The sequence below is a fragment of the Paramacrobiotus metropolitanus genome, unplaced genomic scaffold (assembly GCF_019649055.1).
Source record: "Paramacrobiotus metropolitanus isolate TYO unplaced genomic scaffold, Prichtersi_v1.0 Parri_scaffold0000211, whole genome shotgun sequence".
In the NCBI taxonomy this organism is placed as follows: domain Eukaryota; kingdom Metazoa; phylum Tardigrada; class Eutardigrada; order Parachela; family Macrobiotidae; genus Paramacrobiotus; species Paramacrobiotus metropolitanus.
Window position 1 is genome coordinate 34,029 of NW_026570431.1, and position 19,090 is coordinate 53,118.

The 19,090-nt window shown below is 42.7% G+C and overlaps 4 protein-coding genes across 4 annotated transcripts; 2 read left to right on the top strand and 2 right to left on the bottom strand.

Moving 5' to 3' along the window:
* Window positions 1-43: 43 nt before the first annotated feature.
* LOC129601053 (nuclear pore complex protein Nup98-Nup96-like) lies at window positions 44-7,835 on the bottom strand. The gene is made up of 18 exons (XM_055499761.1): window positions 7,599-7,835; window positions 7,416-7,460; window positions 5,499-6,085; window positions 4,617-4,736; window positions 4,174-4,485; window positions 3,392-4,102; window positions 3,259-3,318; window positions 3,120-3,191; window positions 2,876-3,043; window positions 2,616-2,768; window positions 2,349-2,501; window positions 2,117-2,248; window positions 1,844-1,987; window positions 1,558-1,719; window positions 1,311-1,460; window positions 1,055-1,216; window positions 835-951; window positions 44-487 (listed from the first exon to the last, which is right to left on the bottom strand). The coding sequence occupies exons 4-18, from the start codon at window positions 4,711-4,713 to the stop codon at window positions 321-323; spliced, it is 2,760 nt and encodes a 919-aa protein (XP_055355736.1). The 5' UTR covers window positions 4,714-4,736; window positions 5,499-6,085; window positions 7,416-7,460; window positions 7,599-7,835; the 3' UTR covers window positions 44-320.
* Window positions 6,058-12,833, top strand: LOC129601054 (apoptotic chromatin condensation inducer in the nucleus-like). The gene is made up of 12 exons (XM_055499762.1): window positions 6,058-6,354; window positions 6,421-6,486; window positions 8,100-8,181; window positions 8,470-9,401; window positions 9,481-9,539; window positions 9,676-9,896; window positions 10,017-10,237; window positions 10,390-10,497; window positions 11,007-11,457; window positions 11,844-11,929; window positions 12,045-12,131; window positions 12,196-12,833. Exons 1-12 carry the CDS (start codon window positions 6,226-6,228, stop codon window positions 12,484-12,486), a joined length of 2,733 nt encoding a protein of 910 aa, XP_055355737.1. The 5' UTR covers window positions 6,058-6,225; the 3' UTR covers window positions 12,487-12,833.
* Window positions 12,834-14,268: 1,435 nt separating this feature from the next.
* On the bottom strand, window positions 14,269-15,965 carry LOC129601056 (uncharacterized). The gene is made up of 2 exons (XM_055499765.1): window positions 15,518-15,965; window positions 14,269-14,992 (listed from the first exon to the last, which is right to left on the bottom strand). The coding sequence occupies exons 1-2, from the start codon at window positions 15,797-15,799 to the stop codon at window positions 14,474-14,476; spliced, it is 801 nt and encodes a 266-aa protein (XP_055355740.1). The 5' UTR covers window positions 15,800-15,965; the 3' UTR covers window positions 14,269-14,473.
* A 942-nt stretch (window positions 15,966-16,907) lies between these two features.
* Window positions 16,908-18,574, top strand: LOC129601058 (proteasome subunit alpha type-2-like). Its single transcript, XM_055499766.1, has 5 exons — window positions 16,908-17,157; window positions 17,232-17,364; window positions 17,431-17,553; window positions 17,922-18,077; window positions 18,160-18,574. The coding sequence occupies exons 1-5, from the start codon at window positions 17,037-17,039 to the stop codon at window positions 18,335-18,337; spliced, it is 711 nt and encodes a 236-aa protein (XP_055355741.1). The 5' UTR covers window positions 16,908-17,036; the 3' UTR covers window positions 18,338-18,574.
* The last annotated feature ends 516 nt before the right edge of the window (window positions 18,575-19,090 follow it).

Genomic DNA, 19,090 nt, shown 5'->3' on the forward strand with positions numbered 1-19,090 from the left:
TGTCGTTTGGGAATAGGCTGAAGCAGCTGGCAAGACAAGCACGCAATTTATTCGTACACCGTCAGAAAAATTCCGCCCAAAAACAACTGGAAAACGCCGGAAACAACCTTCCAAAACAAAATTTTGCGGCTTTGCACACTTACGTCTTTACAAGGTATCGTACAAAAAAAGCAGGGTCAAAAAGCGTAGCAGTCGCTGACCATCGAAAAACAAAACAAAAACCGAGAAATTTCACCAGTGCAAACAATTTTTAAATTTCCACTGCTGCTGCAGTCCTTCAAGCTTTTCTGGCTATCCGGTCGAATAAACGAACGGCAGTCCTAGTTAGGTAAAAATTCTACAACGAAACCATTTCCGGCAGCGTTTGCGGTGATGTTAATCCGGAACAGTGGCGCAGCGGCAGCCGCTTGTCCGGGCAAACCAGCAGCGGCTGCTCGAGGCTGATCAAAAACATGTCCCGGCGGGTAAGCAGTGTAGGATCCATATCCTGTATTAAAGATGAAGACTTATTTCTCCGTATTATAGGAATTATTAAAGTAAAATTTCTCCATGTTAAAAGAATTATTCAGTTTCAAGGTAAACAACTAATACGGTAGCGGCTTAAAACAGCTACCCTAGTTCGCTCATTATGACAAAAAAACTCCTCTTGCACAGAGCGTTATAAGTTTTATCCTGCTAGAGGTTTAGAAATAATTATGGCGGGCCCGTTTGGACCCGTTACACGGACTGCAGTACTCTGAGCGAATCGATACGATGCTCAGAACGCGGCAGTCTGCGTAATAAGTCCAAACGATCCTGCAAATGCACGTTCTAACTACAAAAGTAATTCTCTACCTGGAAGATTAGGATTTCCAAAGGAAAATCCTGCAGTGGCTGCTGGCTGTTGCGGCTGACCAAACAAACCGGAAGTGTTTGTCCCGGTTGTATTCTGGGCAGTGGGTCCCGAGAAAACTGCAAATAAGAAAATATACCAATTAAACAGGAACCCTCCAAAATAATTATTAAGAAAGCATTGTTAAAAACAGCATCTCATGTCCAGTAGTCGCAACTTTACCTGATGGTTGAGAATGCGAAGGCTGAACGGGAGCTCCAAAACCGAACCCATAGCTGCCTCCACTGGAAGATCCTGCAGTAGCAGCTGGTGGTGCAGGCTGACCAAACAAACCGGAAGTGTTTGCCGCGGGTGTCGTGTTCTGCGCAGTGGATCCAAAAAGACCTTCACATAAATGTAAAAATTAAATAAAGACATTCCGAAGAATGAGAAAATATTGGTTTAACAGTATGCTCATGTTCAGCATTCCCAACTTTACTTGATGACTGAGAACGAGGCGGCTGGACGGGAGCACCAAAACTGAACCCGTAGCTGCCTCCATTGGAAGATCCTCCAGTAGCTGGTTGCGCGGGCCGATCAAACAGACTTGCCCCGAGTGTTGTGTTCTGGGCAGTGGACCCAAAGAAACCTTCACATATTAAAATGTAAAAATTTAACAAAGACATTACGAAGAATAAGAGCATATTGGTTTAACAGTATGCCATGTCCGTCAACTGCAACCTTACTCGATGACTGCGAACGCGGCGGTTGAACGGGAGCACCCAAACCGAACCCGTAGCTGCCTCCATTGGAAGGCCATCCTGCAGCTGATGGCTGAGCAGACTGACTGCGGAAAGCGAAACTGTTTCTCCTGGGTGTCGTATTCTGAGCAGTGGACCCAAAGAAACCTGAAAACATTAAAATTAAAATATAAACAAAAAGCATTCCGAAGAATAATTAAAAGGAATACGTATACTGCCCGAACAATACGCTCATGTTCAGTAGTCAAAATCGAAGTCAAACAAACTTTACTTGATGGTCCCGGCTGAGCGGAGCCGCCAAAGGTGCTGCCTCCACTGAAAAGTCCCCCAGTAGCAGGTGGCTGAGTAGACTGACTACCTGAAGCGAAAGTGTTTCTCGCGGGTGTCGTATTCTGAGCAAAGCATCCAAAGATATCTGGAAGCATCAAAACAAATAATATTTACAGCAAGCATTCCGAAGAATAATTAGAAGAATATGATACGTGTACTACCCCAACAGTACGCTCATGTTCAGTAGTCAAAATCAAAGTCAAAGAAACTTTACTTGAAGACTGGCCGCCAAAAGTGCTGTCTCCATAGAAACGTCCTCCAGCAGAAGCTGCCTGTGCCGGCTGACCAGTGAAACCGCCATTGTTTGCCCCTGGTGTCGTACCCTGAGCAGGGGATCCAAAGGTACCTGCAAACAATAAAATCCAAAAATTAAAAAAAAAACCTTCCGAAGAAAATCAGTAAACAAGAACACGATGTTTAAAGTCTAAACAGTATACTGATGTTACTCGATGGTTGATAACACGGCGGCGGAACAGAACTGCCAAAAATGTTGCTTCCACAGAAAAGTCCTCCACTAGCAGCTCCTTGTGCCGGCTGACCAGGGAATGCGTAACTGTTTGTCCCAGGCGTCGTATTTTGAACGGAGGATCCAAAGGTACCTGCAAACATTAAAATTCAAAAATTAAAAAAAACCTTTCGAAGAAAATCAGTAAATAAGAACACGCTGTTTAAAGTTTAAACAGTATGCTTATGTTAACTAGCACAAAGTTTACTTGAATGTTGTGAACGCGGCGGCTGAGCGGAGCTGCCAAAAATGCGGCTTCCACCGAAAAGTCCGCCAGTAGCAGCTGCTTGTGCCGGCTGACCAGTGAAAATGGAACTGTTTGCAAATGGTATCCTATTCTGAGCAGGGGATCCAAAGTTACCTGCAAACATTAAAATTGAAAAAAAACCTTCCAAAGAAAATCAGAAAATAAGTGCACGTTCTTTAAAGTTTAAATAGTGTACTTATGTTAACTAGCACAAAGTTTACTCGAAGGTTGTGAACGTGGCGGCTGAACAGAGCCGCCAAAAATGCTGCCGCCAAAAATGCTGCCTCCAGCGAAAAGTCCTCCAGTAGCAGCTGCAGGGGCCGGCTGACCAGTGAAAACGCCACTGCTTGTCCCAGGCGTCGTATTTTGAGCGGGGGATCCAAAGGTACCTGCAAACATTAAAATTCAAGAATCAAATCAAATAGTTTGTGCTCGCACTTTGTGGCGGTGAAACTGCAGGTTTACCAAACGTAGCGCCGGATGAACCTGTAAAAAACGGCGTAACCGCGGGTTGTCCGGACGGAGATCCAAAAACACCTATAAAAAATATCATGCAAAAGTCTGTACGAAAAAATCTAAAAGAAAGCGCAATAACATCAAGTACTTGTGCTCGTGCCTGGCGGCTGTGAAGCCGCAGGTTTTCCCAACGGAGATCCAAAGAAACCTACGAAAAAATTAAAATATATGAAATTAGAATCTGTCCGAAAGAAAACAAGCAGGAAGGACAATAACAGTACTTAAGTTCGCACTCTGCGACTCTGAAACCGCAGGCTGGCCAGAAGAATGCTGATCAGAAGATGGGACAAACGATGTCTGATTCGCAGATGGAGCGAAAATAAACGATCCGTTATTGCCTCCACTGGCCGCTGGTTGGTGTGTTTGTATGTTTATCCCCACCGAAGGCGCGCTCGCGCTGCCAGTCTTGCGATTCGCTTGATAGTCTTCCAGCCGCAGCTCTTCCATACTCTTTTGCTCTTCATACTCCTTCATCATACTGATGCAGAAATTCTTCGTCTGAATGTTCGTATTCAGGCCGAATTTCATCACGGTATCTGTGCCCATGACAGGGGCAAACTTCACGGTCGTGCCAACAGAGGCCTTGACACTATTAAACAGGGACGGTGGCGATGGACCAAATAATCCTCCAGCTTGCCCGGACATTCCCATCGGTGTCCCGGTGACTGTTCCCGTCTTACGGTTAGCCTCATAGTCTTCCAATCGCAGCTCCTCCATACTCTTCTTCTCCCCGTACTCTCTCATCATGCTAATGCAGAACGTTTTCGTCGCAATATTCGTAGTCGCGGCGTTTCTCATCGCGGTATCTGTGCCAGTAACCGGAGCAAACTTCACCGTCGTGCCCACTGGATTCGCGTTGAACATGGACGCTGGGAATAATCCGGATCCGCCGAACAAACCCTCGTACTTGGGCCATGAGAGAAAACTTGGAGCTATTAATTTAACACTCACATTGTGCTCGTACTTATTAAGAAAGCAGCATTAATGTTCAAATTTTTTTTACCGGCATCCGTTTGTGTTCCAACTGACAATGCAGATATGGTCTCCGAATCTGGCGGAACTGGCTTCCTGAAACCTCCGAAGTCTACCTCGACGGCATTGGTGCCGGTTCCCGTCTTGCGACTGGCTTCGTAGTCCTCCAGTCGCAGTTCTTCCAGGCTCTTCTTCTCGCCGTACTCTTGCATCATAGAGATGCAGATGTTCTTTGTCATCAGCGTAACGTTCTTATCTGGGTCTTCTTTAATCAACATATCGCTTCCGATCACCGGACAGAACTTCACCGTTGTGCCGACAATCTCGCGAAACACCGGAACTCCTGAAAAGCCGAATAAGATGCTAAATAACATAATCCACCTTGCAGCGTAACTAGTCGTTTGTGACCGGGCCGTTCGAGCGTTGTCGGGAAGTACGTATTAGTATCTATGCATTAGAATTCAGAAATTCTACCTGTTTCGGGTGTTTCCTCGTGGGATGAACTCAGCGCCGCAAACGGATTCGCGCTTGTTAATGTCCAGGAATCCGTCGTACTGACTTGGTCACACATTGTTTCAGCCGTTTACTTTTCAGCTAAAAAACGTGTCAACAATAATGTGAATGTATTCACCCTTAAAAAACGGCGGCGCTTAAATAATTAAAGTGCTGTAATTATCAATTAGTATTTACATTTCATTAAGTACTACTAGAAGTACACTATATGCACCAAAATTTTATCTATTTTTTATAATTAATTTATCAAAATAACGAGTATTTATATATAATTTATCAAAATAACGAGTATATCAATATTACGAGTATTTAGTTTTTTTAATTTATAATAACTTAATGCTTCAAACACTACGAATTTACCAATAGGTGACACAAGTGACAAGTCGATGAAATTATGTTCCTAACTTCCTACTCCTACACAATAAATAATCGCTCGATCGTTCACAACTTTACACAGAAGCACCGATTCATAAGACAAGGTCACCAGGACGAATTTTGGCTAATCATATATCCAGAACTTGTTCTGTTACTGTAATAGGTTTCCATGTAGGCGGCCCACAGCTACTTCCAATACATCATTCGGTAGCTAAACTGTTGCTCTTTCGTTGGTACTTTTTCGAAAATCGCCAAGGACTACAGAGTACCCCAAAAGGCAAAATGCACATTTCGCCTTAAGTTGTCATTCTCTACTTCGACCGCCACTTTAGCAAAAGTCAAAACCAAAACTTCAATCCCAAAATCAGATTTTTATTCTTTAATCATTAAAGAAGGCAATAGAGACGATCATTAGTCATCACTGTAGTTCACCGGAAAGATTAACTACGTAGCTCCGTAACGGCGTACCTTAAACGTGACCGCTTCGGACTCCGGGGTTCTTTGCTTTGCAGCTCCGGTTCTAGTCTGGCGTTCTGTCCCCAATGTCACCTGGACGCTTGGAGCGGCAGTAAATTAATTCTGGCTTAAGAAAACCGTGATAGAAGCCTGTTCATATTCTTCAGAAGGTAAAGCCCAATGATATTCACAATTTCACATACAACCTTGCTAACAAACTCGAAACAAAACGTTGAAAAACAATCAGCAAGTGCAAACCAATAAAACGCAAATCCAAAAGTCACCAAAAACTGCGACTTGCTGAAGCGGTTTGTGTCGGAAAACGATCATTCAACGCAAAGGAATGAAATCATCGGCGGTTGGTGTCGGTGGCAGTAGGCGGGAAATGTAAAATGCATGGGTGTGAAGCCTTGAGGCTGGAAGTGCTGAGGCTAAATCTGAGCCAAGCAATCTTAGAGGCAGAACCACTCCAGGGCGGCATTTACTTTCCCAATCTCTGAACACATTGCATGCGCAAGGTGGCGCCAGTTACCAAGTTTCCATTTCCAAGCTCCATACATGCCCGCACCGTGAGAAGATTTACTTACGATGGATCCGACCTTGAACGACCTCTTTTAGATTGCAGTATTTGTAATTTACGTTTTAATTTTGGGAATATAATTTTTTCGGTGCTTTGATTGCTAAATTATTTGTGTTCATTCACATCCGCTATGATTTAATCGATTATATTAGAGCAGGCATGGATAATCTAACGGTCGACGGGAAATCTATCTATGAGCTCAAAGTTACTGAGCTGAAAGATGAGCTGGGAAAGCGATCCCTGTCCAAAACAGGCAACAAACAGCAGCTTGTTGCGCGGCTTAGCGAAGTATGTTTTACTGTTATCAGAATGTAAAAATACTTAATTTATTGTCTTAAATATCCTATTTTGTAGTACCTTACGGAGAATCCAGAACCAGCGAGTGTTGCCGTTCCAGAAAAAGAAAAATCACCAGCCAAGGTAAGCTCGCCCTGACGAGTCTATGGGCTCTTGTCATGGGTTCCCAGTATGGTTCTATAGTTTCCCGCCAGAATGAACAGGGAAAATATAACTGAGCTTTGACGCATTTGCCTTGAATTTCTGTACATAAAATTTATTATGAAAATCAAAAATGATAAAATGTTATTACGAATTTGTGTTTTTTCTTGGTGTTTTCACTTTCAGCTAAATGTGCGCAGGTTAAAACAAACATAAAGACAGTTGTTTGATAAATTAATAAGTTTTATTAGGGTATGTGCAGCATTGTACGAGGCGTTGACAAAATTTCAACGAAACTGCAGTATAGTGCTGATTAATGCAGCAGTAACGACTATCATAAATCCCTTTTTCCGTTCTTTTGACTTTTCTTTTGTTGCTGCTTAATTTCTTTGCTAGGTGTACTTCTATGCGAGTTGATTTCTTTTCTTGTTGGTATTGAAATGAAGAAAGAACACGCACAATTACCATCATTCACTTTGTTGAATTCATGATGTACGTATTGTATGTAAATGTAACTGGTTACTTGCACTTGTGTTGATTTTTTTTATTTTGATTTTTGCAATACATTTTGTAGTAAAGTTTAGTTAATTCATTTGCGGGTCGTCACAGTTTTTCTCGCGAGATTAATACTGTATTTTATCATGATTTTGTCTTTATAATTTCAATGTATTTAGTTGCTTATTATGTTATTAGTACTTTTAATTAGTTTATTTTCGGAATTATCATTAGTCATGAGTCTTCTGGACCACCGGTGTTTAATAGTTTCCAAATTGCAACTACGAAATGGATGCAAACGCTTTGTATAATCGCTATAGATTTTATATTTTATTGCATTGTTCGGCCGTATGCATACCATCATCGACGTTAACAATATCGCATAGAATTTTTAAAGGAATTACGGAATTACTTACCTTATTATCCTTCATATGTTCGAAATATAATGTTTTACGAAGGCACTGAAAACAGACAAATATTTTGAATCATAAAAATTATAACAACCTGAATAATTAATTATGGGAGCCTGGCACCTGCTAAATATGAAGATCAAAATTAATATGAGCAGTGAAAATTTTTAATTTGCAAATTTTACTTACTGCCAGTGTGAGAGCAATAAAGCATGCGAGCTGGAGCTGTTTTGAACGGATGACGCGTGCAGTCACCTTGTAAAAATCGTCCACGCGTTTCCTGTCAGCGATAATGAGTGAGCGATTCACAATTTCCAAAAGAAAAACTGTAAAAATTTGAAATTTCAGTTTTTGTCGAAAAGACTTATTATATTTTAATTTGTTTAATAGCTAGTCGCACGAAGACACCTCATTAATGAAATGTGAAATTATTGATTTTCCATCACAGTTTTCACACACGTGCCGCGCAGTAATCGACCTTGATGGGCTGTCACAGAGTTACAGTGACATCACCAGCCTCTAGTTGCTATTCCATTTTCAGTCTTCAGGTTTTTTAAATTTTAATACTTATTTTTGTCGCGGCGTGATAAGAATCAGTTACCCGCTTCACTCATTGATCGTGAAACGCGGAAGCAGTGCTTTCGAAATTTGCGTGCTATAAATTTGTTGACAGTCCATAATAATCCATAGGTTGATATCGTGGCACAGTACCTGGCTGATCGAGATGCCTCGCTAGCTGCTGCACTGGATCGCAAACGGAAAGTTCAAGCTGGTAAGCCGCGGAGAACCCATGAGTAGATCTAGAATAGAACCACTGTTTATTGTTCATAGAATTTAGCAGCCTTATGATTACTTGTGGAAATTTTATGATTCGAATGAAAATGTAGTTTTTAAACGAGGATAGCATAGTTTTGAATCGAATTGTTGATTTTCCTGGAAAGTGTGGATTTCTTGACTATCATCATCCGAGCTTTATTTGCCATAATATTTCTTGAAAACCAGTCTTCACATGTCACGATAAAATGATTTCGTAAAAAGAAACTATGAAATTCGATTGTAGGTGAACACAAACCCGAGGAGCTTCAGTCGACCACGGAAGACACGGAGAACACCGCAATGCCAGTCCAGAGCGTGGAGTCCCCCCGGATCCCTGCGCCCACCCCTGAGGAGCACACTCCCGAGCGCCCCATCACCTCGCCCACCCCCACGGGACGCAAGACCCGCCAGCAGTCCCGCACCACTCCCAGCCGCACGGAGACGGCGTCCCCTGGCGTGGAGGAACGCGAGAACGGTGGCGCCCCCAAAATGGCCGCCCTGCGTTCTCCCACCCCTGAACTGGCCTCACCCCCGGCGCTGCGCAGTGCTGCTGCTGTCGTGCCCAAAGAGCTTAGTCCCGAGGTGCCGACCGTCGTCAGCCATGCGTCGCCGGATCGTGCTGTTCTCGCAGGTTCTTCGGGTACTTCAGCGTCGGTTAGTAGCTCAGTTGATGATCAGGGTGGTTTGATTGGTAGCGATCCGTTAAGGGTAAGTAAGGCTGCGGCTGATGCGCGTCATGACGTCAAGGTGCCTGATACAGTTGTCGTGCACGATCATGTTCCACCAGAGGTGCCGTCGGTTGCTGCTGCTGCTTCTGTGCCGCTGAATCAAGCTGCTGCTGAAGCGACGGTGAAGTCGGGGCCTAAGGAGACGGTGGAAGAGAAAGCGCCGGCTGTGGCGGTGGAAGACAAGGTGGCTGTCGCGCCTGTTGAGGAGAAAGTGGCCGTCGCGGCGGGAGCGGGAAGGAAGGTGTTCGAGAAAAAGAAGCGTCCGGAAAGTGTCAGCAGCGCGGTTCCGGTGCTTAAAGAGGCGGAAAAGAAGGAGGAGAAGGTGGAGAGCGCGCCACCGGTTGTCACTGAAACCGTGGTGCGGGATGCGGAAGAGAAGCCCAAGGAGAAAGTCTCTGCGGTGGAGAATGTGGAACCGAAGAGTTCTCCAGTTGGTCGAAAATTAACCGTGAGTAAAAATGGATTTTTACCGTAAAGAATTCTTGTTTCGAAGTTAGATATGTTTTTAATGGGACTGTATTATACAGGAGTCCATAAGTATCGAAGAGGAGAAACTGGATTATGGCGATCTCGAGGCAGACGATGAGTAAGTTTCAAAAGCTTTCCTGCAGCGCAGAACTTTTGTTAGTTGGCCTGAAAAGTCAGAAGCAGGAATTCGAAATGAAAGTTTTATTTTCTGATTTGGAATGGTTCTTCTGATGTGATTTTTTATTTCTATGTAGTGTGATCATGAAAGATACTAGTACTACCGTCGTCAAGCCTGCTCAGCCGGAAACACCGACCAACCGGAAGCGTCGTCAGTCGATCACTGCTCCGACCGGCCGATCTGACTCAATTTCCATTAAGCCCTCGTTGAGTGAGAAGATATCGGAACGTGGCGCCGATGAAAATCGTGAAATCAAGGAACCTCCGAGAAAAATGGCGCGTTCTGGCCTTGGCACTGGTAAGTGATAATGGTTATTGCAGATTTGGAGGTTTTGTGGAGCACCTGATTTTAGGTGTTTTTTTTAATCGTTAAACCGGGTATTGTTATCGTGTTACTACGGGGCTGTGTATATTGCAGTTAGCGATGAGAATAAAAGTGCCATTGTGCCGGAGCAGTCGGAAGGGCGCTCCAGCCCGCCACCATCGAAAACCGGACCAACACGGATGGTGCACATTAGAAATTTGGTTCGGCCGTATACGGTGCTGGCGCTAAAAGAGTTACTGAAGAAAACCGGAACCATCATCGATGATGCGGATCATTTCTGGACTGATACCATTAAATCCCAGTGTATAGCCTGTGTAAGTTGCGCAATGGCATTTGAGCAGACTGTGCTTCATAGAATTATTACGGAATGCATTAGCTGTTTCGAGAAGTCTGTGATGACGATTTAACGCGGAAATGCATTGAATTATTAATGATATGGATATTTGATATGTTGACCTTATTGCAGTATACGACGGAAGAGGAAGCCACTGCAACGAGGAAAGCATTGTATGGTATTAAATGGCCCTCTTCTAGTACGAAGGAACTAACTGTGGATTTTATCAAGGAAGATGAGGTAATTAAATTTTGAGAATAATCCGTTTTGTGGATTGGCTTGCCTGTCGCACTCTAAAATTATTTTTGTTATAAACGACAGAGAAGGTTTTGAAAAAAGTACGGTGTTGTCTTCGATTGCCTAAAATGATAATTATAAAAATCCCGCCTCGCTGGTTCGAAATCGGAAAAAGACAGCAAGTTTGATCGGCGTAAGTCGGTTTGATTTGCATACTACTGTAATGCGGAGATGCATCGTAGTGTAATGACTGTGTCAAACCACCACCAGTTTTGTATCCGTCATAGCATTTCGAATATGGCTCGAGTTACTGTATGTAAACTGTAAATACGCTTCTCAAATATCACGTCTATTTTTTTAGAATTTGCAGATTATAGCAGTTGGTGTACCTGGCTGGTATTTTTGATTTTTGGTGATTTAATTTTTATGGGAATTACGTTAAAACCCATCTTTTTTTGCAGTTTCGATTGCGAGATTTAACATTTAATAAAATTCATATGAATTGTTTGCAGTTCAAGGAGAAAACCACCGCCCCCTCAACCCCCACCAGCACTCCGACCGCGCTGGACGCCCGCCGCTCCCTGACCACTCCCCGTCTCCACGACAACCGTTCGCTGGACACGAAAGCCTTAGAGAACGTCAAAATCATCCTGGCCAGCAACAAGGACACGGGGGAGACGCATAGGGATGTGGCGCTGCTGCGCGATCTGGAGCGGCGTGGTGCTGCTGACCGGCGGGGGAAGGAGCGCGCGGAACGCGACAAGGAGAAGGAGTCCGATACTCATGTTCAGACCAAAGAAGAGACGCAGCTGCCGCCGCCGCTCCGTAATACTGTGAGTTCGAAGGAGGAAACCGGGTTGGAGAAGGGCGAAGCAGTGAAGGAGCGGGAATGGGATCGGGGGAAGGAAAAGGAAGCTGAGGCCAAGAAAGAGCCTAGTAAACCAGAAGAACGACCGAAATCTCGTAAGTGCTTGACATATTGCCATCGTGAACAGACCCGGCCGGGTTTATTATTTAATTGGGTGATGTACGTAATTTTTGTGGTTTAAAATGAGTGATTTTGTAAATACGTTTGATTGTTTTTGGTACATAAAAACTGAAAATAAATGTTCGTGGCTTTATTATAGCACCTTATGCGGTACTGCTTTCTGTGATAAAGTAATTTAAAGTACAGTATTTGCATCTCCTAATAGCTTGAAAATGACGACCGGCTTTGAATATGTAAATTGAATTATAACTGCTGAAAAAAACTTGAAGTTTTTGTTGTTGTGAAGATTTCTAGAATAATTTAAAGTCTGTTATTGTGCTTCGAAGAACAAACAGATTTTGATCCTTTTTTTCGTTTGTAGCACAAGAAAAAAACCGCCTTGAGTTATTGTTTGAACGGACTGAAACGAAGCCGCAACTCTACTGGAAACGATTGACTGATGCAGAAGTAAGCAAAAATATAAATATGTGAAAAAAATTTAAGGAGTAATTCTTCGGCGTTGGTTTTGAATTAAACCGCTTCCGATCGTATGCGATTTAACGCTGTTAACTGTTTTGTGCAGATCAGCGCCAGAGAAGAAAAGCGTCGGTTAGGGATTTTCGAGGAACGTCGACCGCGTCAGTTTGACGATTTCCGGCCGAAAGCTCCTGTAAGTTTAACCTGTTAGGCAGTTGTTTTTCCTAACTTCGATTTATGTGCCCCGTTTTAAATAGGAACGATCACGCGAATCACCAGACCGCCGTCTGCCGCGCCGCGACAGTCCCCCGCCGCTGGGCCGACGGGACCGATCACCACGCAGCCGGGAGCGGGATTTCCGCGGGGCGCGCAGTGCGGGCGGCGGCGGTGGTCCGATGCGACGCCGGCCGTCGCCACGGCGCTCCTCACCATATCGACGCCCGCGGAGTCGTTCACCGCCCCGGTACCGCGGCGGCGGTGGGGGTATGGGCCGACGTAGTCGCGGCCGGAGTCCGCCGCGCGGAGGTGGAGGACGACGACGCTGGTGAGGAGGGATGTCGCGGGGAGCATTCCGGGACGGCGCATGTGGTGGCTTTTTTGTTAAACGTGTTTTTTCTTTCTTTTGTGGGAATGTTAGAAATTAGTGTTTTGTTTTGGCGGGGATAGGTAGGTCGCAAATTGAGAGGGTTATTTAGCGGATGTGGCGGGAGAACTTTTTGGGGGGAAATATTATGGGAGAATGTATGGGATTGTGCTTTGAAGGTGTTACCGATAGATAGGCAGGTTCGTGGAGTTTTGATGTTTCTTTGAGGCTGTCTGCCTATCAGCTTGTATTCTTTTCGGTGTCTTGTATTTACGGCTACTGTTTTAAAGTTAATAAAGATTGCTAGGTTTATTTTCTTCCCTACATTACGGGCGTTTTTACCAGCTTTCAAGCGGAGAAATGATACCAAAATACAGCCCTGCCAAGCCAAGTTGGGACAGTTGCATAAATTAATGAGAAAATTATTCTTGTATGCCATCTGCTCTTCCTTTTTAAACTTTCCTAGTGTAACTTTTTATTGCGGATTCAAAAATACTAAAATCGAAAGGTTTTGATATTTTTGTGAGCAGCCAAGCGGGAATTAAGGGGAGTGGGCAACAGTCAGTTTTGGTGTGCTTATAACTGACCTCATGAAAAATTCACCAATCAATATTTTTTCTTGGGCTTTTCTGGAAACCATTAAGTGACCCACAAGGTATATGTTGCAAGTAAGCAAAATAATCCTACGCAATTGGTGCTTGAGTTGACCTCGGAAGAAGGTTCATCTCCCATAGACTTCTATGTTAAAGAGTACAGTACCTCCCGAAGAATGAGGTTGCCTAGCGCATAGATCAAGGCTGCTTTAAATTCATATTTTTCATGGATGAGACATAGGTCACATCAGATGATCCTAGCATTCCGGCCGATGTCCAGGACATTGGTCGGAAGTTGCAAGTGCGGCCAGATACGAACAAAAAATCAATAAAGCGATGACGAAAAAAAGTTGTGGCTGCTCTTCGAAGTTCTTGAAACAAAATGAACCACGCAAATTCTGTGTGCGAAAACGTTTAGATTCTCAATCAATACTCCGCCAACCAGATTTTATCAGATTTTACCAGTTACATACGATTTCCCGTAACCTTACGGCAAGCATGCAAAGAAGGTCATCGCTTATTTACACAGTGTCCGCAGTCATCCTGCAAAGGTCACACAGGCTTGGTAGGAATCGACTCCCTCATAGCATAATCCATAAGAGCATTCACTGCCAAACTATTCAAAGCTATAATCTTGGGGTTCTGGAACCAACCACACCGAAGAGCGAAGTTTAAGTGTGAGGATTGGTTTTAAAGCAACTGGGTTGAGCCACTTTTTTTAGCTACCCTGTTGCAGATTTTATCTCACTATAATTCGAAGCAAGCTTCCGGTTCGGAAATCATGAGTGCAGAAGATGTTGGACATATACAGTCATACTTTTTAAAAACTATTCAATATGTTTTTGCTAACGGGTGACCCACGGTAAATTTTAGGAAAAACTGCCCCAACTTGGCTTGGCAGGGCTGTAAATCAGTATTTTGTTTTCTCTTCATCACGCGTTTTACCATTAGTATCGTACTTCTTTACACGTATTATTTTTATATCTGTCACCCAATCAGTTTATCTGTTTCCCCATCCTGTCTCTTATTTACATACATCCATTAAATTCAAAATTATACAGTACTGATTGTTCGTTGTGTTTTCGTGGCGACATTTTTATCAGATTTCAAGTGGAGATTGGCTTACCAAATCAATTAACATTTTGTTCATTTCATTTATGCTTAAATTTACCATTATGGTGACATTATCTACAGTACATAATTTTTATGATATTTTTAAGAATGTTTTGTACTATCACTGTATCACATGCCAACGAACATGATACAGATCAGGAAACAGAAATAAAAAAGTGGCACAAATCGATCATCACCATTCGTAACATAAAATTTTACAAAATCGGAAAACGATGTTAACACATATTAAAAACTAACAATCTGTACACAGCCTTTCGCCGTCCTCCGTCGCGACAGTGCATTATTCAGCGCTTGCCAGGCCGTATCTTTATTCATCAGAACACCATACTTTTCAGGAATTCCGAATAACTCAGGTAAACAGACAGCATCGGACGGTTTTCGTAGCACATCCGGTCGCTCCGTACCACTCGACAACATAACCACTTCGGGAAGCTTCCCTCGATCGCCGGGCTGCAGATTATTTACCAATCGCTGACAGTTGCCCATAAAACGGCAGCGATCATCCGGATTCGTCAGAACCGGTCCGTAAGAGATCTCAAACGACTTCAGATTAACCTGGGCTTGGCGTGCATGTTTGCGGTTGACGGGGACCGGTCGCTTCATGTCCAGATTCAATTCGATAATGTCCACGTGGGGATCGTCGAGTGCCTGTTGGAGATACCTCTCCTCGGATGTGGAAATGGAGAGGATGTCGAAGGTTTTGCACAAGGCATGGTGGGCCAAATCGAAAAATCGCCGAGGATCCTACCAATTTAGATTATGGTTAATAATATTGCCGACTTGTTAATAAATAATAATTTACTATTCTATAGTTTTAAATAATTTTAATTCTACATAATACAAATTTTCATAATTTTAATTCTGCATGTAATTCACTCAGCCTTGATTTTTGCATAATAATAATATTATAATATTATCAAGATTCCTTCCAAAGTACACTCCGCCTTTTATCAAGACTAGTAACTAGTAATTTCAAAATAACAATTCATTATTTTATAAAAAATAAAGTTTATACATTATATTTAATAATCAACGACTTACACCGCTTTTCTAGAATTTTAATTCTATGTAAAAACTGTGATTCCTTCACAGTGTTAGAGTACTGCAGTAAGTACACTACAGTTTCCACTTTCCCACAGCTAAGGCGAACTTCGTGATTTTACTGATTTATCAAGTTAAAGTATTTTCTTCACAACTGCAAAAATCATAAACCGGAGCCCCCGAACGTTGTGCAACGATGGAGATTACATACTTATGAATTTACGGTACCTCTATGGGAACATTTAAGCGTCGGAAGATATGCAGAGGAGTTCCATCCACGGTTTTGATCTCCAGCGACTTGGGCAGGAGTTCAATGGGATTCCGCACTTTCTCGGACTGACGAGCTTTACGCTCGATTTTACATTTCGGTAGGGTAAAATCTTCGGATGAGGCGTCATAAGTAAGAGCAGCGGCACTGTATCCCAGAGATGCCACATGGTTTAAAAGGATGTCTGCTTGCTCCGCATCGACATACTGCAGATTCAAATCGCAGTGATACGTTGGTCTCATTATTGCAAAATGCAGATTTGTCAGATTGCTGTTAACGGATGCTGCACGTTCACAGATTTACATCGAGGGAAAAATGTGTTCACTTTTATTTATCAGGAAACCTACAAAGATGTCTTTCCTGTCTAAGGCTGTCTTCCAAATATAAGTATTGGACTATGTGCGAAAACAAGCTGCCAGCCGTGCCGAATTGAAGCTGCCTGGCGAAAGTCTTTTGATTGGTCGGTTTAATTAGAAATGAAATAAACCGACCAATCGAAAGATTTTCGCCAGGCAGCTTCAAGAGTGCACAATAATATTGTGCAGAAGTGGCGTCTTATTTGATTTTATTCGTGATTTTACAGCCATTGCACCATCTGTGGACCCTCCAGTTGTTAAGTGACAACGTAACAGAAGCACGCGTGCGGGGGCCCATGCCACAGGCTGTTTTAACGTAAATCTTCGAAAATTCATAACTTTGTTCATTCCTGCATTAAATTTTTATGTATAGTCTTGAAAAATGCAGAATAATACACAGCATTAGACAAAATAAATGCTTCTCTGTTTCCTCTTCAGGGTAACGCACTAGGAGCCCCTGCGGTTAACATAGCCGCCTATGACAAATCCCCCATAGGCGGCTATGGTAGCCGTACAGGCTAACAGTGCATAACCCTGAAAGAAAAACAAGAAAAAATTTGTTTTGCCTAATACTGTGTATTATTCTGCATTTTTCAAGACTATACAAAAAATGCAAAGTTATGAATTTTCAGATTTACGTTAAAACAGCCTGTGTCGATGTAAAATCACGAATAAAATCAAATAAGACGCCACTTCTGCACAATATTATTGCACTCGCTTCAATTCGGCACGGCTGGCAGCTTGTTTTCGCAATTGCGTCATTATAAGTATAAAAATAATTAATTTTTGTGATTTTCAGTTTCCGGTTTGGCTGTTTCTGTTTTCATCCGCAAAGTGCGAACGGAGAAGACGGAACAACATTTTGGCTTTTGCTAACCGACGCCTCTGGGTGGCCAAGCAGATGACGCTGCTGTGAAATTTCCTTACTACTCGGGACTGCAGCAACGATAGAAGTGCGTACTGGAAACTGCTAACTCATACAGTCAGGATCACGGCTTTAAACCAGAGTGACAGAGTGACACAGACCAAAACATTTTAGAATTTTGTCGCTTTTTTGTGCACTGTAATGTTCTGGTACATTTGAGAAGTCTTCTTTATTCATCAAGTTAGTAAAAGTCTCGTAATGGCGGAAGGAGGCCAGTACAGCTTCTCCCTGACCACATTCAGTCCCTCGGGAAAGCTGGTGCAAATTGAGTATGCCTTGGCAGCTGTGGCCGCTGGAGCACCTACCGTGGGCATCCGAGGTTCGAGCATACTGCACATTTGCTTGTGACTGTAAAACTTGAGTGGTAAAGAATTAACTGTTTTATCCTACCAGCTGCTGATGGCGTTGTGGTGGCCACGGAGAAGAAACAGAAGAATCAGTTGTTCGAGGAGGAAACAGTTGTGAAAGTGGAGGCGATCACCAAAAACATCGGGATGGTTTATTCTGGTATGGGTCCAGATTTCCGGTATGCGTTCCTGTCGTCTGCCGTCTGGAATCTGTAGCGTGGGCTTTACAGGGTATTTTGCTGTAGGCTCCTGGTGAAGAAAGCCCGCAAAATCGCACAGGAGTATAAGATGATGTATCAGGAGAACGCTCCCATTGTGCAGCTGGTACAGCGTGTCGCGGCGGTTATGCAGGAGTACACTCAGTCTGGGTGAGTGCAGGTGTTTTTGAATTCACCTTACTGCGGAAAATTTTTTAATTTCTGTTGGTTTGAATTCAAGAAATGTTATTGTGGATGAGGTGGTGTTGATTCCGTTACGGCGTAACGGAATCATTATTTTTATTAATTACAAATTATCTATCAAAATTATAGATTATTTATTAATAGATTATTGGTTTATCATTATTTGTTAGTTGTTACATGAAGTCCATTTACAGCTTTAATCCTACCATGTTTTCTTTGAAGAGAAAATAAAATAATAAAATAGGAAAATATTATAGATCCATTAACAAATTATTTTAAAATATGCCATTAGAGCAGTATTACCAATTTACTTTAAAATATGCTATTTTTTTCAGTGGTGTCAGACCGTTCGGAGTATCGCTGTTAATCGCTTCCTGGGACAACAATCGCCCCTATCTGTTCCAAGTTGATCCGTCAGGATCATATTTTGCGTGGAAAGCGACGGCAATGGGAAAGAACTACATCAACGCCAAAACGTTTCTTGAGAAAAGGTTTGTTCGAGGAATTTTTTGTGATCACCTATTCCGCTCAACAAAAATCGTGATTACCGCTGAATTATGGTGATGATTATAGATTTTCCGATGACATGGTCATCGAGGATGCTGTTCATACCGCTTTACTCACCCTGAAGGAAAGCTTCGATGGTCAGATGAATGAAAACAACATTGAAGTGGGAATCGCCACCGCCAAGGATGGATTCCGCTTGTTATCGACGACAGAAATTAAAGATTATCTCAAATCCGTGGTGTAAATCTGCTTTTATAGATCCTGAAAACCCGATAGTGTTTACTCTTAGTATTTTTTTATGGTTATACTGAAGCTGCTTGACGAATTGGTACTTTTTTTTGTTGTTGCTTCCTGCTGTTTCTGAGTCAAACAATTTTTTTCCGAACAACTGCTATAAAACTAACAGATTTTAACATGAAAACTATGTCATACTGTACAAGAGCCCTCCCATTTATATACCCAAATAGCTTATTTTACTATTCTACTTTGTAGCTCGTAAATAAGTTTCGTTTCCTGAAAATGGATGCGTCAACTCGCTTATTTCCGGTATCAAGTGCGCATACAAATTGTGATGCTGACTTGCAAGTTAGAAGATGCTAACAGAAAATATACAGATATGCAAAGTACTGATTTGACTCATTTTTCTACGACAGTAGTACTCGTAGTTTATTGCCGCTGCTAAACCGATTGACAATGCTTTTCATTCGGATCTGTGCTGCAAAGTTATATACAGCACTACAGCAGCATCGATGTGTGAATTACATTCATCAAGTGTTTATATTTGGTGCAATAACAATCTTAACGTAGCATACAATGTAGGACTAAATGGTCGCATAGCCCCATACCCACCATTCTGTACGCAAGCGGTGCAGTGCACTTGTACGAAACGGATATTTTGAACTCAGTCGTACAGTGCACTGCGCTGCATTCGTACTCAATGTGGAGATGTTGGGTATGCGACCATTTTGTCCTAAGCTGTATCATGCGAACAATAATC

Coding starts and splice junctions, on each gene's coding strand:
- LOC129601056 (XM_055499765.1), bottom strand. CDS start 15,799: ATGAGACCAACGTATCACTGCGATTTGAATCTGCAGTATGTCGATGCG. Junction 14,993..15,517: donor GCTTAAATGTTCCCATAGAG/GTACCGTAAATT, acceptor CTAAATTGGTAG/GATCCTCGGCGATTTTTCGA.
- LOC129601054 (XM_055499762.1), top strand. CDS start 6,226: ATGGATAATCTAACGGTCGACGGGAAATCTATCTATGAGCTCAAAGTT. Junction 9,897..10,016: donor GCGTTCTGGCCTTGGCACTG/GTAAGTGATAAT, acceptor TGTATATTGCAG/TTAGCGATGAGAATAAAAGT. Junction 11,458..11,843: donor AGAAGAACGACCGAAATCTC/GTAAGTGCTTGA, acceptor TTTCGTTTGTAG/CACAAGAAAAAAACCGCCTT.
- LOC129601058 (XM_055499766.1), top strand. CDS start 17,037: ATGGCGGAAGGAGGCCAGTACAGCTTCTCCCTGACCACATTCAGTCCC. Junction 17,365..17,430: donor GGTATGGGTCCAGATTTCCG/GTATGCGTTCCT, acceptor ATTTTGCTGTAG/GCTCCTGGTGAAGAAAGCCC. Junction 18,078..18,159: donor AAAACGTTTCTTGAGAAAAG/GTTTGTTCGAGG, acceptor TGATGATTATAG/ATTTTCCGATGACATGGTCA.
- LOC129601053 (XM_055499761.1), bottom strand. CDS start 4,713: ATGTGTGACCAAGTCAGTACGACGGATTCCTGGACATTAACAAGCGCG. Junction 1,461..1,557: donor GCCGCGTTCGCAGTCATCGA/GTAAGGTTGCAG, acceptor TAATATGTGAAG/GTTTCTTTGGGTCCACTGCC. Junction 1,217..1,310: donor GCCTCGTTCTCAGTCATCAA/GTAAAGTTGGGA, acceptor ATTTATGTGAAG/GTCTTTTTGGATCCACTGCG.